This window comes from Salmo salar, chromosome ssa09 (genome assembly GCF_905237065.1).
Source record: "Salmo salar chromosome ssa09, Ssal_v3.1, whole genome shotgun sequence".
Taxonomy (NCBI): domain Eukaryota; kingdom Metazoa; phylum Chordata; class Actinopteri; order Salmoniformes; family Salmonidae; genus Salmo; species Salmo salar.
The window spans coordinates 81,143,476-81,162,793 of NC_059450.1; the positions used below are offsets into that span (position 1 = coordinate 81,143,476).

Below are 19,318 nucleotides of genomic sequence, written 5' to 3' on the forward strand. Positions count from 1 at the left end.
ACCCAGGGGGCCGGGGCGTTGGGGTCACCAATCGACCAGAAATCACAGCTGAGACTGTCAGGCCCACAGCGTTCATCTCTGCTTCACCGGGCAGTGGCATGGCAGCCCCGCTGACCTCCCACCCACCCCACAGGGGCCCAGGCCCAGCCAGCAGGACCCGACAGCAGGACCTCTTAATGCTCTCCAAGCTCAGAAACAGATACAGACAGGCTCAGCTGGACCGTATTTCACAGCTAGGGAAGAGAGTGACAACTAAGCCCAAGATCAGTCACCCTACACCTAGACCTCACTACCAGCCTCCCACTCCATCATACAACTACTGGCATGTGCCCCCCACCACCTCCCTCCCCGTGCCCACCAACAGGCCCTACTCCACAGCCAGTGTCCTGTACGGCAGCCGCTGGCACTACAGCCACTGGGGCCCGAGGAGGCTGAGCACGGCCCTGCCATTCCCCAAACTGATGGGTAGTGGAGTGAAGCCTAGGATCACCTCTGTGAACACAGTCAGTGTGTCTGCCCTGGCTGAGGGCGATGTGCTGCTGCCCTGTGAAGCATCAGGAGACCCACAGCCAACGCTCTCCTGGACTAAAGTCTCTACAGGTATTTAAACACTTTTATTGTGAAAGACTTTGTAGGGTAGAAACAATTATTGCCTCTTTGCAGTGAATTACAGTATAGTATCTCTGTAATGCATGGCATAAATATTTTGACTTCAGGCTCTTGTGAGCTTACCATTGTAAAGAATAATATCCAACAGAAATACTATATTTTACAAGCTTGTGAACATTCAAGGAGTAGCAGAAATAATATATGCATAGGCTAATTGAGGCAGCAAAGGATTAGACAGACCTACAGACCTATATCTATCCTACCCTGCCTATCTAAGGTCTTCGAAAGCCAAGTTAACAAGCAGATCACCGACCATTTTGAATCCCACTGTACCTTCTCCGCTATGCAATCTGGTTTCCGAGCCGGTCATGGGTGCACCTCAGCCACGCTCAAGGTCCTAAACGATGTCATTACCGCCATCGATAAGAGACAATACTGTGCAGCTGTATTCATCGACCTGGCCAAGGCTTTCGACTCTGTCAATCACCACATTCTTATCGGTAGACTCAACAGCCTTGGTTTCTCAAATGACTGCCTCGCCTGGTTCACCAACTACTTCTCAGACAGAGTTCAGTGTGTCAAATCGGAGGGCTTATTGTCCGGACCTCTGGCAGTCTCTATGGGGGTGCCACAGGGTTCAATCCTCGGGCCGACTCTTTTCTCTGAATACATTAATGATGTCGCTCTTGCTGCTGGTGATTCTCTGATCCACCTCTACGCAGACGACACTATTCTGTATTCTTCTGGCCCCTCTTTGGACACTATGTTAACTAACCTCCAGACGAGCTTCAATGCCATACAACTCTCCATCCGTGGCCTCCAACTGCTCTTAAATGCAAGTAAAACTAAATGCATGCTCTTCAACCGATCGCTACCCACACCTGCCCGCCCGTCCAGCATCACTACTCTGGACAGTTCTGACTTAGAATATGTGGACAACTACAAATACCTAGGTGTCTGGTTAGACTGTAAACTCTCCTTCCAGACTCACATTAAGCATCTCCAATCCAAAATTAAATCTAGAATCGGCTTCCTATTTCGCAACAAAACATCCTTCACTCATGCTGCCAAACATACCCTCGTAAAACGGACTATCCAACCGATCCTTGACTTCGGCAATGTCATCTATAAAATAACCTCCAACACTCTACTCAGCAAATTGGATGCAGTCTATCACAGTGCCATCCGTTTTGTCACCAAATCCCCATATACTACCAACCACTGCGACCTGTATGCTTTCGTTGGCTGGCCCTCGCTTCATATTCGTCGCCAAACCCACTGGCTCCAGGTCATCTATAAGTCTTTGCTAGGTAAAGCCCCACCTTATCTCAGCTCATTGGTCACCATAGCAACACCCACCTGTAGCACGCACTCTAGCAGGTATATTTCACCGGTCACCCCCAAATCCAACACTTCCTTTGGCCTCCTTTCCTTCCAGTTCTCTGCTGCCAATGACTGAAACGAACTGCAAAAATCACTGAAGCTGGAGACTCAAATCTCCCTCGCTAACTTTAAGCACCAGCTGTCAGAGCAGCTCAAGGATCACTGCACCTGTACATAGCCCATCTGTAAATATTTTATTTATTTTGCTCCTTTGCACCCCAGTATCTCTACTTGCACACTCATCTTCTGCACATCTATCACTCCAGTGTTCAACTGCTATATTGTAATTATTTTGCCACTATGGCCTATTTATTGCCTTACCTCCCTTATCCTACCTCATTTGCACACACTATATATAGACTTTTTCTATTGTATTATTGACTGTATGTTTGTTTATTCCATGTGTAACTCTGTGTTGTTGTTTGTGTCGCACTGCTTTGCTTCATCTTGGCCAGGTCGCAGTTGTAAATGAGAACTTGTTCTCAGCTAGCCTACCTGGTTAAATAAAGGTGAAATAAAAATTAAATAAAGACATTTGTAAAATATATTAACAAAATGGCACCACCTGAGTGTGCTCAACTCATGCTGTAATATTTGAAAGAGAGACCCTTGACAAAAACTCCAAAATGATTCATTGCATTAACATTAGGACGCAAGCCTAATCCAGAGTACCAATGATGTGCTTCTCTCTCCTTTCAACAACAGGTGCTACCGTCCAAGCCAACACAAAACACGGACAGAGATTTGAAGTTGTAAAGAACGGCACCTTTGTGATTAAAAACGTTCAGCTACAGGACAGAGGCCAGTACCTCTGCACGGCACAGAACACATTTGGCTCGGACCGAATGGTCATTACCCTGGCTGTGCTGACCCAGCCTCCCAAAATCATAGGTCCCCACTCCAGAGAGGTCCCAGTGTATTTGGGGAAGGCTATAAGCTTAGACTGTGTAGCCTCTGGCAAGCCCCAGGCTCAGATCTCCTGGATTCTTCCAGACAGGACCTTTGTGCGTGATGTGGGAGCTCTTGACAGGTCAGCCTCTCTGCTGGCTAACGGCACCCTGAGGATCCAATCAGCTAACTTCTCCAGTAAAGGCGACTATAGGTGTATCGCTAGCAATGCGGCCGGGGCTGACACAGTGACTTTTCACATCCACGTGGCAGCGCTACCGCCCACCATCAACGAGGAGGCCTCGGAGAGCATCGTCATCCAGGAAGGGAGAAGTGTGTACGTCCACTGCACTGCCAAGGGAGAGCCTGCGCCCGTGCTAAAGTGGAGCCTTCCTGCAGGGGTACATGTCAAACCCTCCCAGTTCCTCGGCAGGAGACTGTTTGTCTTTCCCAATGGGACGCTGTACATTAAGAACATTTCTCCGGAAGACTCGGGGAGGTATGAGTGCTCTGTGACCAACGCAGTGGGCGCGGCCAGGAGAGTTCTGTACCTGAAGGCCAGGCAGGAGGTCCCCAGCCTGCGACTGTCACACCACCCCTCCCAACAGCACAGAGTCACAGCCATGTATGGCTCCACTGTGTACCTGCACTGTCCAGAGTCCACTGGCTCTCCCCGTGGCACTCTGTGGCAGCTACCGTCCAAAACATTGCTGGAACATCGCTACAGGTAACTCCACCATGCTAGTAATCAAACCTATATAGGGGTTTTCCTATAAAAATAATACACTGTGCTGATATTGATTAGGTATCAGAGATCTGAATAATTGCTATAATTATTCATTAAGCTAAATGATTTCACAAGGCCTTTAGAAGTCATATTTTTTCCCATTAGTATTATCGGTTGAGATTCTGTACTATAATTCTAATCGCTTTCCCTTCAGTGACCTTATAAAGAACTTCTCAACTATTACAGTCCTCAATTTCAGGGAGGTTTAATCAAACGCAATTATTTTTTTCAAACACAATTAGTGTAATTCAAAACAAGCTATCTGCTGGAGCCTGACCAAGGTCAACCAGCCTGTGATCTCAGGGTCAGAAACCCTGATGGGTCCCACTGTCAGAGACTACATTCTTAAAAAATACAAAATAAGGTTCTTCAGAGCAATGCCATAGGGGAACCATTTTAGGTTCTCTGAAGAACCTTAAATGGGATGGTTCTTTGAAGAATTACACACACTCTGCACCTTATTTTATGCAAATAAGGTTGTTGAGCATTATTTTCATATTGCCCAGGGTGCCTTTTGAGTGAATTTTAGTTACCAGTACCACCCATGACTGTGCTTGATAGTGAAAGAGAAATGGTTGCTGCATTCATTCATTTTCAGTCCTGTGGCCTTCACCAAGTGGGATCTTAAGTGAATGTGTTATTATTCAAATTCAATGATTTAAGACAATACAATACCTATTTCATAAAGCCTAATTTTTAGGCCTGTTTTACTCTAATACAATGGCCTTTCATAGTTTACAGGCCATATCAGGCATACCAGTCACATTATTCTGGCTTGCAAAGTGATGTGTAATTCCTATTGAAAGCCACCTGGAGTGGGAATAGCCAACATCTAAACTGGAACAACCATTTTAATAACGGGTGCAATAAGTAACAGATTTGATTCGTTTAGAGAAATTATGTTATTTATATTTGAGTAGCATAATATTGTACATGATAAAAAAAATACAATCAAGAAACATGCAAAAACATAGATATAAACCAAAAATCAACCTGCAATAGAGCATGCTGGGAAATATGGTAATGATAGGCATGGTTTTGGTTCAACTCTGGTTATTAACACCAACACGGGGGTTCTTTTACACCACTGATTGTTAATTTAACTCTTGAATCAATACTAGAAATGTTACACTGAAATATCAACACTAGTTAACACTGGCCAATTTGCTGTGTGCTATTAAATGGACATGCTTCCATCTAAATAACCTTTTAGAATTCTAAAGACCGTAGATGCCACGTCAAGAACCCCACACTGAACTCAAAGGTTATTTATCGGGCAAGAGTTCTCCAAGGAACCTTAAGAGTTGAGGAAGAACCTTTTAAGAACCTTCATTTTTTTCAGTGTAAAAATATTCTTTACGGTCAATTTGCAGGGTGCCTGCCAATTAATTCCTGCTCAACATGGTTCCCAAACAGTGGAACACTAGTGGCACAGAATTCAGTAAGACAAGAGAAGCAGGAAATGGGAGAAGCACCGTTGTACAAATACAAAGTATCTATTGTGCAGTTACATTATATAATTACACTATAATTGAAAATCCAGGGTAACTAAATGGTGTAAATCATTGCACATAATTTGATTAGAATGTATCTTACAACATAATACATTTTAAAATGTTCTCAATGTCACTAAAATCATATTGTATTTGTGATTAAAAACCAGGGTTTGGAACCAAAATTATTCTAATTCTAATTGTTTCGTTCTGAACGGAACCATAATTTTTTTTTGTTATGTTCCACTGTTCTGAGCAGCAAAATAAAGTTCTGAACTGGTTAGAACCCCCAAAAAGTACCAGTTCATATCATTACTTTTGTTCCTTTTCAAACCTCTGACATATACATATATATACTGCTCAAAAAAATAAAGGGAACACTTAAACAACACAATGTAAATCCAAGTCAATCACACTTCTGTGAAATCAAACTGTCCACTTAGGAAGCAACACTGATTGACAATAAATTTCACATGCTGTTGTGCAAATGGAATAGACAACAGATGGAAATTATAGGCAATTAGCAAGACACCCCCAATAAAGGAGTGGTTCTGCAGGTGGGGACCACAGACCACTTCTCAGTTCCTATGCTTCCTGGCTGATGTTTTGGTCACTTTTGAATGCTGGCGGTGCTTTCACTCTAGTGGTAACATGAGACGGAGTCTACAACCCACACAAGTGGCTCAGGTAGTGCAGCTCATCCAGGATGGCACATCAATGCGAGCTGTGGCAAGAAGGTTTGCTGTGTCTGTCAGCGTAGTGTCCAGAGCATGGAGGTGCTACCAGGAGACAGGCCAATACATCAGGAGATGTGGAGGAGGCCGTAGGAGGGCAACAACCCAGCAGCAGGACCGCTACCTCCGTCTTTGTGCAAGGAGGAGCAGGAGAAGCATTGCCAGAGCCCTGCAAAATGACCTCCAGCAGGCCACAAATGTGCATGTGTCTGCTCAAACGGTCAGAAACAGACTTCATGAGGGTGGTATGAGGGCCCGACGTCCACAGGTGGGGGTTGTGCTTACAGCCCAACACCGTGCAGGACGTTTGGCATTTGCCAGAGAACACCAAGATTGGCAAATTCGCCACTGGCGCCCTGTGCTCTTCACAGATGAAAGCAGGTTCACACTGAGCACGTGACAGAGTCTGGAGACGCCGTGGAGAACGTTCTGCTGCCTGCAACATCCTCCAGCATGACCGGTTTGGCGGTGGGTCAGTCATGGTGTGGGGTGACATTTCTTTGGGGGGCCGCACAGCCCTCCATGTGCTCGCCAGAGGTAGCCTGACTGCCATTAGGTACCCAGATGAGATCCTCAGACCCCTTGTGAGACCATATTCTGGTGCGGTTGGCCCTGGGTTCCTCCTAATGCAAGACAATGTGGCTGGAGTGTGTCAGCAGTTCCTGCAAGAGGAAGGCATTGATGCTATGGACTGGCCCGCCCGTTCCCCAGACCTGAATCCAATTGAGCACATCTGGGACATCATGTCTCGCTCCATCCACCAACGCCACGTTGCACCACAGACTGTCCAGGAGTTGGTGGATGCTTTAGTCCAGGTCTGTGAGGAGATCCCTCAGGAGACCATCCGCCACCTCATCAGGAGCATGCCCAGGCGTTGTAGGGAGGTCATACAGGCACGTGGAGGCCACACACACTACTGAGCCTCATTTTGACTTGTTTTAAGGACATTACATCAAAGTTGGATCAGCCTGTAGTGTGGTTTTCCACTTTAATTTTGAGTGTGACTCTAAATCCAGACCTCCATGGGTTGATAAATTGGATTTTCATTGATTATTTTTGTGTGATTTTGTTGTCAGCACATTCAACTATGTAAAGAAAAAAGTATTTAATAATATTATTTCTTTCTTTCAGATCTAGGATGTGTTGTTTAAGTGTTCCCTTTATTTTTTTGAGCAGTGTATATATACATATTTTACATTTAGCTCGACATTAAATTACTTCACCAATCAGTGAGGATAGAGGAGTTCGCTACACTCGTATTTCACTACACTCGCATTAACATCTGCTAACCATGTGTATGTGACAAATACATTTTGATTTGAGTTTGCTGTGTAGTGGGCAAGTGGTTTAATCTGTATAGGAAAGTCGTTAAGAGCAAATTGCATTTTGTCATAACAGCATGGTTTAATCATAATGAAAGACAAACACACACACTGTGCTGCCAGTCACAGTGTAGGGTGTGAGATGCAACAGAAATGTTTATGGTTAGGAGAGAGGATGGAGGAAGCTTGCCTTGAAGCACTTTGTTGTGATTTTTGTGGGACTGGAAAAAATTGCGAGTAACATAAAATAATGTTATTAACCGGTTCCCATGCTTCTAAAATAACAGTTCTGTTCCGGAACAGTATAGATCACTTTCATTTTCGGTTCGGGTTCTGTTCTTCAAGTAATTGTTATTTTCTTGTTTTCGGTTCTGTACTCTGAACCGGTTCCAACCCTTGTTAAAAACATTAATATTGTGTGTCTATTTCTTTCATAATCAGCCCTGAGAGACCTGTCACCGTGTTCTCCAATGGGACCTTACGGATCCTTCAGCTGACTGAAAAAGACGGAGGTAGCTACCTGTGTATGTTCCAGAGGCCCAACGGTGAGGACATGGAGCTGTTCCAGGTGCAGGTGCTCATGATGCCACCTAAGATCGAACATCTGGCCACAGCTCAGAAGAGGGTGACCTCCGGGGAGAACTTCCAGGTGGACTGTGTTGCCTCAGGTCTCCCTGACCCAGAGGTGTCCTGGAGCCTCCCTGATGGAACCATGATCAACAACGCCCTACAGTCGGACGACAGCGGCACCCGTTCTCGCCGCTACGTCATCTTCGGGAATGGAACACTGTTGCTGCAGCAGATGGGAAAGAAGGATGAGGGGGACTATACATGCCATGCTAAGAATGAACTGGGGGAGGATGAGATGAAGGTGAGCGTCAAAGTAGGCCCTGACTTCCCCCGAATCACATCCAAGGCTCAGCTGTTGCTCACGGCCCGACTAGGAGAGTCTGCCTATATGACATGTCAGGCGACTGGGGAGCCTCCACCAACCATTGTGTGGCTCTCCCCAAGCAATGACGTCATCGCATCCTCTTCAACCAAATACCAAATCTTAGATGATGGGACTTTGGTAATAAAGAAGGTGACTTTGGCCGACCAAGGGAAGTATGCTTGTGTGGCAAGGAGTTCTGCTGGGGATGACATCAAGAACATTAAGATACAAGTAGAACCAAGAGAGCCACACATCAATGAACAAGGTGGAAGAAGCAGTATGAAATTGTTGGCAGTATCTTATCAGACAACACTGCTCGACTGCAGAGCGGAGGGCAAGCCTGAGCCACGCGTTTCCTGGGCCGCACCCTACGGCCTCTCTCTGCCAACGCCTTACCTGGGAGGACGCTTCCAAGTCCACAAGAATGGGAGTCTAGAGCTACGTGGAGTGAGGAAGACAGACGAGGGTCAGTATGTGTGTTTGGCCAAAAATCACTTGGGAGAAGCAAGCCTGGCAATTGATCTTCAAGTGGCATCCATAGCAGAGAAGCCAAGCTTCGCCATGCCGAACATTGAGATTTTACCAATAAAACAAGATGGAAGTGATGTCACTCTGGAGTGTCCTGCCCGCGGTAAGCCAAACCCAGAGTTTGTTTGGATCCTGCCAAATGGCACAGCGCTGATGCCAGGCACTAGACATCAACACTTCACTCACTATAGAGGAAACGGGACGTTGCGCATCGCCCAGACAGTGACAGCTGACAAAGGGGTTTACCGTTGTCTGGCGAAAAACGTGGCTGGGACTGCAGAGAAGCGATATGCTCTAGAACCAGGAAGAAAGCCTGTGATTCGAGGCACAACAGGGGTCATGAAGATCACGTTTGGCCAAATTCTGAACCTGCCGTGCTCTGTGGATGGCTGGCCACAGGCCTCAATCACATGGACCCTACCAAACAGCCTGGTCCTGGACAAGCCCCAGGTTGTTGGGAGAATTACATTTTTATCAAACGGCACGCTTCAACTCAAAGAGGTCGCCACATTTGACAGGGGAACCTACGTCTGTAAGGCCACCAACACATTTGGGTCATCTGCGTTGTCATACCCAGTTGCAGTTATGGTGTATCCTCCAAGTATCACAAACGCACCCCCTTCCATCACTAGAGTCCACAGAGGTTCATCAGTAACACTTAACTGCATCGCTGCAGGCATACCAAAGCCTGAAATAACATGGACTCTACCTGGAAGAACGACACTTGTTCCCAACAACCGTTTCACGGCACAGGGAGGAATTCACATGACGGTTGAGGGCAGCTTGGTCATACAAGACCCAGTGCTTATGAACTCAGGGATTTACAAATGCAATGCAAAAAATGCTCTAGGAAGTGACTTCAAAGCAACATATCTTCAGGTGATCTGAGCCACAACCAAACAGAAGTGCCTAATCTAATTTGACAATTACACTTGAATGTAAAACTTAATCCTCTAGAATGCCATATGTACAGTGTAATTATGTAACCTTACCATTAATGTGCATATTATAAGAGAAAAATAGTGTGAACTCTAATATCACTAACAAGGAAAGGAGAAAAAGGTCTGCTTTAATTGTTGGCAGAAATATAAGCATATAAAAACTTAACAGATGTGATTTAGGGAATGCTCTCTTTTCTTTGAATTTATAAATATTCCTGTATGTAAATATCTAAGTATACTGTGTTGACTGAACTCACATTGTTGGTTAATCTATATGCCTTTTTTACTAAGATACAGCTTGCAGGTGCCTAGTGTTACTTCTGACAATAGAAAAAATAAAAGTGAATCACTTACACAGGAATCTATCTGTTTGTACACCCTCTCTGATTGTGCGAATCCCATTCTGAGGCATGCTTTCAGATTTTATGCAAACCATTTGGAACAAATGAGCCTTTCATAGAGGGCGTAAAAGGAAGCTTTGTGTGATACAAATGTTCTAATTGTTCTACAGAGCTAATCAAAATGGAGACCCAGCAACTAAGTCTACCAGCTATTAATTTATTTAATACATTGTTAATACATATTTGGGAAATTTTACTTCATGACTAGACCTAAATATTTAATTATAATAGGCCTAGGATATCCAGTGCAATGTGGAAAACATGCATCACTGGTGCACTCACTTACTTGAAACCTCTCAGTATTGATGTTCACCTTGTACAGCAAACACTTGTCTTATCTGGACAACAGGTTAGAGGCCAATGCATTTGCGCCATTTTGGATGATGGCATCTGATCAGCTGAATGGATCACATGATTTTTCAAGTGTGAAATCAAACCTGAGTGAAAGACATTTGTAGGTTACATTTGAATACATGTAAAAATGTATATGGCAGAGGAATAAACAATGTTGACAGGTTTGTGTTGACAATCTAAAGATTGTTAAATATTAGCCTACTGTAGCCTTATTCATTTCCTCTTTGATATAGGCTATAAATCACATTAAACATTACCATTGTGTTTACTGACTAGAAACAATTTTCTATGCATATTTACAGTATTTGTAAATAGGGGAACATTGCATTTAGCCTTCTTCAATGAAGCTGCTTGTGAGGGAGTGGGTCGCTGTTGTTGCCGTGCCTGACTGCCTCACCTTCCCCCATCCGCGAGACCAGTGCACAACTGTGTACATCATTTTAGCGTAATGGCAAATGAATCTTTTGAAAATGAGGGAGGTACCGGTTCGAGAAACTCAAGAAATACAAATTTCACATCATCTGTGGATCTCAGCACGTCCTTAGATTCAAGTGTTCAGACTCGAATATTTAAAATAATTGTAATCGGGGATTCAAATGTAGGGAAGACCTGCTTAACCTTCCGCTTCACTGGGGGAAGCTTTCCCGAGAAGACGGAGGCGACAATCGGTGTTGATTTCAGAGAGAAAGCAGTGGAAATAGAGGGCGAAAAAATCAAGGTAATAGGCTAATTTAGCATCTGGTCGGGACACTGCCGTTTTTATTTGTTTATTTGGGTCAATTGACCATTTATGTGTTCGGCTTTAACCGTTATAAATCTATGCATGACATGTCAATAAACCGAGTAGAGAATTATTTCTCTCCTGAGTCCATCAATTTATATTTAATGGCCTGTTAGGTTGAATCTTTCTTTTAATTAATAGATCATTCAGCAATGTTGGCATGGTTTTAAAATTACGGAATTTACCGTTTAATTTCAGATCACCATCATATCCCCAGTTCACCAACCGTTTTCTCTGCATGTGCCACTAAGGCCTAGTAACTATACTGAACAAAAATATAACGCAACATGCAACAATTTAAAATATTTCATTGAGTTACAGATCATGAGAAAATCTGTCAATTTAAATAAATAAATTAGGCGCTAATCTATGGATTTCACATGACTGGGAATTCAGATATGCATATGTTGATCACCTTTAAAAAAGGGCCTCACAATGGGCCTCAGGATCTCGTCACGGATTTTGTGCATTCACATTACCATCGATAACATGCAATTGTGTTTGTTGTCCATAGTTTAGGCCAGCCTATACCATAACCCCACCTCCACCATGGGTCACTCTGTTCACAACGTTGACATCAGCAAACTGCTAGCCCACATTGACTCCATACACGTGGTCAGCGGTTGTGAGACCTGTTGGACATACTGCCAAATTTTCTAAAATTATGTTAGAGGCGGCTTATGTTAGAGAAATTAACATTAAATTCTCTGGCAACAGCTCAGGTGGACATTCCTGCAGTCAGCATGCCAATTGCACACTCCCTCAAGACTTGAGACATTTGTGGCATTGTGTTGTGACAAAACTGCACATTTTAGAGTGACCTTATATTGTCCCCAGCACAAGGTGCACCTGTGTAATGATCATGCTGTTTAATTAGCTTATTGATATGCCACACCTGTCATGTGGATGGAATATCTTGGCAAAGGAGAAACGCTCACTAACAGGGATGTAAACAAATTTGTGCACAAAATTTGAGAGAAATACGCATTTTTGTGCATATGGAAAATGTCTGGGATATTTTTATTTCAGCTCATGAAAAATGAAACATGGTACCAACACTTTACATGTAGCGTTTATACTTTTGTTCAGTGTATATAAAAACACAAAATGTCAGTGTAGTACAACCTCTGAATGCCCCCGCCCCAAACATGATGACCTAATCCCAGTGTATCTAGCAACAGACAGTGACATCGATAGATATTGTGATGTTTTTACAATATTATCTCTTCATCATGACTTCTCATTGAGATTCACCCTCAAAATAAAAACCTTTCCTCAGTATGAAAACATAAGCAATAGAGCATCTTTGTTCCAAGTATCAGTTCTTTTATTTATTTTATTCAGAAATGGAAGACATGCAGTAATACAGTCTTCAAAATATAGTGCCTTCCCCACAGGGCACAAACTGGTTGAATCAGCGTTGTTTCAATGTAATTTGCCAACGTATTGTGACATGGAATCTGTTTAAAACACACTGGATTTGCAAAAATTCATCAACATATCATCAACTTAAACTGTTGTTTTGAAGGTGAAATTTCAACCCCAGGATTATGTCATGATGGGAATCAATTTTTAGGCAAATCTTCAATTTCTTCAATATCAACTATGAGATTAAAAAAAACTATTGGCTGGGCATCCACAGATTTAAACAAGGCCAGCCGTGCTCAGCTTTCGTATTTGTCACAGACTCTTAGCAATGTGCTATTGGGAGAATCCTCACCCTAAAAATTAAATAGATTCACTGTTGCTATCAAAGTCATTTCAAATAGTAGGTTTAACAGTAACCATACTTGATGAATCAATATCATTAATGATACTGTTTAGGCCTATATAGCATTTGTAAAGTCATCAACGTCTATTGTTACAATTCAACCCAGAATTCAACTGAAAATAAACAATACAGGCGTAGGGTTTCAAGCTCTGGTTGATTTCAAATTTAATCTACAGGTTATTAATTAATATGTTGGTTTTCTCATCTCCGTCTCAATCAAAAATTGAAGTTAAACAATAGGACTAAATCAAATCATAGACTAAGATACAGTAGAATAGGACAGATTACAGTATACATATGAGATGAGTAATGCAAAATATATCAACATTATTAAAGTGACTGGTGTTCCATTATTAAAGTGGCCAGTGATTTCAAGTCTATGTATTGGGTAGCAGCCTCTAATGTGCTAGTGATGGCTATTTAGCAGTCTGATGGCCTTTGAGATAGAAGCTGTTTTTCAGTCTCTTAGTTCCAGCTTTGATGCACCTGTACTGACCTCGCCTTCTGGATGATAGCGGGGTAAACAGGCAGTGCCTCGGGTGGTTGTTGTCCTTGATCTTTTTGGCCTCACCTCCTCCCTGTAGGCTGTCTCGTCATTGTTGGTAATCGGGCCTACTACTGTTATGTCATCTGTAAACTTGAGTTGGAGGAGTGCGTGGCCACGCAGTCATGGGTGAACAGGGAGTACACGAGGGAAATGAGCACACATCCTTGTGGGGCCCCAGAGTTGAGGATCAGCGAAGTGGAGGTGTTGTTTCCTACCTTCACCACCTGGGGGAGGCCCGTCAGAAAGTCTAGGACCCAGTTGCACAGGGCGGGGTTGTTGTTGTAGTCAATGAACAGCATTCTTACATAGGTATTCCTCTTGTCTAGATGGGATACGGCAGTGTAACGGCGATTGCATCATCTGTGGATATGTTGGGGCAGTAAGCAAATTGAAGTGGGTCTAGGGTGTCAGGTAAGGTAGAGGTGATATGATCCTTGACTAGTCTCTCAAAGCACTTCATGGTGACAGAAGTGAGTGCTGCGGGGCGATAGTCATTTAGTTCAGTTACCTTTGCTTTCTTGGGTACAGGAACAATGGTGGACATCTTGAAGCATGTGGGGACAACAGACTGGGATAGGGAGAGAACAACACTCCGGAGGGTGGCATTTCTCTCAAGCAGACATTCACAACTAAGCGACAACATTTCTCTCAAGCAGAAATTCACAGATAAGCTACAACAACATTTCTGACTCATTCTGCCACTCACCAGACAATCTCTTGTTTCACAATCATACCACAAACTGGAACTGAAGCCAGTAGGTATATCTTGTTTAAATGTTTATTTGGTTTTGTTGACAAAACACAATTCAATATCACTTTTGCAATAGAGTAAAAAAAATGATATGTTGGATTCACGTCTCCTACTCAACCAAAAATAAAAGTTAAAGAAGAGGATTAAGTCAGTGTCTCAGATGTAACTATCCAAGCAGTAGATCTCCTTTAAATGTTGATATTTGGTTGCCTGGTCAACAGAACACAATTCAAAATCAATTTTATTATACAGTTAATGGCCTAAAGAGTAACACCTCTGTGACCACATTGAGGGTACTGTAACTATAATGTCCTCTTATATAATCATAGAAAGTGTTCATGTTCAAGATAGCATGCAAAGGTCGCAGGTCTGTGGAGATCTTCACAGCTGCTATAATAAAGCATCTCAAACAGCATTGATCACTTTTTGTTCACCTTTATTTAACCAGGTAGGCAAGTTGAGAACAAGTTCTCATTTACAACTGCGACCTGGCCAAGATAAAGCAAAGCAGTTCGACACATAACAGAGTTACACATGGAGTAAAACAGTCAATAATACAGTAGAAAAATAAGTCTATATACAATGTAAGTAAGGGAGGTAAAGGCAATAAATAGGCCATGGTGGCAAAGTAAATACAATATTGCAATTAAAACACTGGAATGGTAGATTTGACTGTAGATGAGTGTGCAAGGTAGAAATACTGGGGTGCAAAGGAGCTAAATAAATAAATAAATACAGTAGGGGAAGATGTAGTTGTTTGGGCTATTTATAGATGGGCTATGTACAGGTGCAGTGATCTGTGAGCTGCTCTGACAGCTGGTGCTTAAAGCTAGTGAGGGAGATAAGTGTTTCCAGTTTCAGAGATTTTTTAAGTTCGTTCCAGTCATTGGCAGCAGAGAACTGGAAGGAGAGGCGGCCAAATGAGGAATTGGCTTTGGGGGTGACAAGTGAGATATACCGGCTGGAACGCGTGCTACTTATACTATACATAGGGTACATACTTTTAATGTAATCTCAACAGCAGTACAGGTCATGTGGCTGTGCTATTAGATGAAGGGCAGGGATGACACGAAGTTATATAAATAAGCAAAATGTCAGTCATTGTATTCCTATTTCAACTTTGCTTTATGGTTGAATCCCAGTGTTAACATTTAGATGACAACTAAACCAAAAATCTGACTTTGTTCCATTGTAATTTGGATGTGCTTTTAAATGGTTGAAAGCATAGTTATAACACATTGGGAATTCAACTAACTTTTGTCTGTCTTTGATAGTGAATGTAGGTTGTAATTTCATCTGTCAACATCTCAATCAGATATTACCCAGTTGTCCACGTTGAAATGACTGACCAGTGGGTTTGATCTCTTATGATAAAAGCATCAATGTGGAATTATTCTAATTGTCTGCCCTTTTGGGAATGGTTCATGCCCACGGGCCGCATAACGCAATGGTCCTCCAAACATAATTGTTGCGTTCCCTCCAAGAGGTGTACGTAACACCCTGCTACACTCAACTCCCCATGGAGTGAAAAAGGTATGTGACTGTAGGTGCGGGTAAGGATGACCAAGGCAGAGAATATTACCGTTTACAGGGAATTTATTCTCTTCAAATGGTAAAGTGGCAAAAAGGGGGCTGGATGGAACCAAAGCAAAGAAAGTAAAAGTTAGAGTCCCCTCTCCTACCTTACCTGCCTACCCACTACCCACCTACTCTTAACGCCACCTGGCGCGGTAACCAAAATACAGGGGGTGGTCCACCCAGGTCTTACCTAGTGTGCATAGACAGAGTACATACTACAGGTATATGTATGCCCACAGGCCTCTTGCCTAAACACTCCCAAGGTGCCTTCCCGGGAACAATTGAAACAGAATAATTCACCAAACTCTGTGAACAATTTGAATAAACCAAAAACACTAGGTACTATAGCAAACACATACATCTGCAGGACTGGGTACAAAATACTTTACAACAAATTTACCAGACCAACAACCAACACAGCACATACAAAGAAGCTCTCCCTCCTAACAAAGGAATACTGGCTTTTAAAGCTGCAGAAGGAGTCGGTAATTGCAGACAGCTGTATCCCCTGATGAGAGGGCAGGGTCAGAGCTCCAATCTGCAATTTGGCCGACCAATCAGCTGCTTGGAATCCAGGAAGCCATCCTGAAACACACACATACAGACACATACAAACCCACAACAACGCTGAAACTGGGGAACGTAACAATAATGCAATGGTCCTCCAAACATAATGCAATGGTCCTCTAAACTTAATGCAATGGTCCTCTAAACTTAATGTAATGGTCCTCCAAACATAATGCAATGGTCCTCTAAACTTAATGCAATGGTCCTCCAAACATAATGCAATGGTCCTCTAAACTTAATGTAATGGTCCTCCAAACATAATGCAATGGCCCTCTAAACTTAATGCAATGGTCCTCCAAACATAACGCAATGGTCCTCTAAACTTAATGCAATGGTCCTCCAAACATAACGCAATGGTCCTCCAAACATAACGCAATGGTCCTCTAAACTTAATGTAATGGTCCTCCAAACATAACGCAATGGTCCTCTAAACTTAACGCAGTGGTCCTCCAAACATAACGCAATGGTCCTCTAAACTTAATGTAATGGTCCTCCAAACATAACGCAATGGTCCTCCAAACTTAACGCAATGGTCCTCCAAACATAACGCAATGGTCCTCCAAACATAACGCAATGGTCCTCCAAACATAACGCAATGGTCCTCCAAACATAACGCAATGGTCCTCCAAACTTAATGCAATGGTCCTCCAAACATAACGCAATGGTCCTCCAAACTTAACGCAATGGTCCTCCAAACATAACGCAATGGTCCTCCAAACTTAACGCAATGGTCCTCCAAACATAACGCAATGGTCCTCCAAACATAACGCAATGGTCCTCCAAACATAATGTGCATTTTCCTAGTTAGTATTTTCCAGTCTAGTATTTATTCTGATTATGTCTCAACCCTCATAATCCCAGATAACACACATATGTCTGTCCAAAGTAGGCACGATATATACAGGATACATCAGGAAGATGATGTTTAGACATTGTTTGCTCATTGGCAAGATGTCTTTCAGATGTGTGTAGAATACCTACATTCTAAATTCTACAGTTCTACATCTTTTATATGTTGGCCAGGCGTCAACATTATATTCTGATGTCTTGGCGACGTCTTCCCAATGTGCAAACACTCTCCAAACGACATATTCCCTATGCATTTCAATACGTCAGCCAAAGGTGTGCGTGTTTACTGTGATGCATTATCTAGAGATGTTTTCCCATTTCTCTCTGACCAATACATACGATTCCTCTCTGACCACTGGATGTGTTATTACTCCTCAACAGGTTCAGGTGTGGGACACTGCAGGACAGGAGCGCTTCAGGAAGAGCATGGTAGAACACTACTACCGCAATGTGCACGCTGTCGTTTTCGTTTACGACGTCACCAAGATGGCCTCATTCCAGAACCTGAAGACGTGGATCCAGGAGTGCAACGGGCACCGTGTCTCACCCACTGTGCCTCGGGTACTGGTGGGTAACAAGTGTGACCTGGTTAGTCATATCCAAGTACCCTCCAACACTGCCCTCAAGTTTGCAGACGCCCACAACATGCTGCTGTTTGAGACCTCGGCGAAGGACCCCAAGGAGAGCCAAAATGTGGACTCCATTTTCATGTGCCTGGCATGTCGGCTGAAAGCCCAGAAGTCCCTGCTGTACAGGGATGTTGAGAGGGAGGATGGAAGGGTTAGGCTTTCACAAGAGACAGATGTTAACAAGAGTAACTGCCCTTGTTGAGGCTCCTCCACTCTGCAATGATTCCTCATCTCCTTTTAATACTGCTGTGACTTGAATTGAACAATTTAACATAAACAACGTAAGGCGAAGATACTGTTCTAATGTTAACATTTCTTGAAAGAATGTGCCTGCAGTTATTTCAATTTTTCTTCTTAAAAATTATAATACTGTTTTGCTGTCTGTCTGTCTGCCCCTCTCTTGTTTTACTCTCTTTCTTTGATATGTTATCATTATCACATTCTGTAATAATGGCCTTAAGACAAGAGAGGTCATCCAGTGGTGTTTGTAAAGTATGTTTATTTATTTTGTATTTGAGTTGTACATGTCTGCTGTCAGTATTATCATGTATGTACATGTCTGCTGTCGGTATTATCATGTCTGTACATGTTTGCTGTCAGTATTATTGTTTCATGCAATATACTTGTGTGTAACATGATTGTCACAATCTCACAAAGGGACTTTCATAAAGACTATTTGGGCTTCACACTGACGTACTGTATATGTGCTGCAATCGTTTTACATTTGTTGAGTATATTGTTTGTGTTTTTTAACTATATTTGAAGACATATCCACTAATAATCCTTCACATTGAATTGTCATAACCATAATGCAGAGGATGGGGAGGCAACGATGATGGTTAGCCCAATACCCTCCCGCCGCCCCACCAGGGGTTTCTCTGGGTTCAGGTCTGCTATTGCTGCTTTCTGTTTTCTCTCCATTGATCATCATCATATTTCTGATCGTCATCAAAACATGCAATTTGTGACCGTTTCCTGTCTTTGCCTCAAAATTAAATATTCAACAAATATCATGTGTTCTTTATTGCATTTTGAATCTGGTAATCACAAAGCACATACTACTAAAAATAGCGTTTTGAGGTGAGGATCTTTCACTTGACACAATTTTCAAGGTTATTAAAAAAATGTAGTGCAAAGAATCTCCACTAGATGTTGCAGAAATTGGTAGTCGCAGTCTGACTCATCAAAATAACATTTCATGTTACTTAGCCAAAGAGTCAAATTTTACACACTTCATAATATCTAAAATTGTTTATTGGATCCTTTGGGATATTTATTGGATCTGTTCATAAGACAGTGAGACACTAAGCCTATTTTAAGCATCTTAGTCCTCCATATTAGTCCCCTCCTGTAGTCTGTTCACCCACGACTGTGTGGTCGCGCACGACTCCAACACCATTAAGTTTGCTGACAACACAACAGCGGTAGGCCTGATCACCGACGACGATGAAACAGCCTACAGGGAGGAGGT

At 42.9% G+C, this 19,318-nt stretch overlaps 2 protein-coding genes across 2 annotated transcripts in view; both read left to right on the plus strand.

Moving 5' to 3' along the window:
• The window catches only part of LOC123744663 (matrix-remodeling-associated protein 5), an 11,422-nt gene extending 1,442 nt beyond the window's left edge, over positions 1 to 9,980 (plus strand). Inside the window, exons 1-3 of the mRNA XM_045724066.1 lie at positions 1 to 600; positions 2,698 to 3,607; positions 7,658 to 9,980. The exon at positions 1 to 600 is cut by the window's left edge and continues 1,442 nt beyond it. Of these exons, the coding sequence (XP_045580022.1) occupies positions 1 to 600; positions 2,698 to 3,607; positions 7,658 to 9,566 (3,419 nt within the window). The 3' untranslated portion in view covers positions 9,567 to 9,980. The remainder of the gene's footprint in view (positions 601 to 2,697; positions 3,608 to 7,657) is intronic.
• Positions 9,981 to 10,071: 91 nt separating this feature from the next.
• Positions 10,072 to 18,857, plus strand: LOC106611995 (ras-related protein Rab-33A-like). Its single transcript, XM_014212750.2, has 2 exons — positions 10,072 to 11,092; positions 17,600 to 18,857. The coding sequence occupies exons 1-2, from the start codon at positions 10,823 to 10,825 to the stop codon at positions 18,047 to 18,049; spliced, it is 720 nt and encodes a 239-aa protein (XP_014068225.1). The 5' UTR covers positions 10,072 to 10,822; the 3' UTR covers positions 18,050 to 18,857.
• Positions 18,858 to 19,318: the final 461 nt, after the last annotated feature.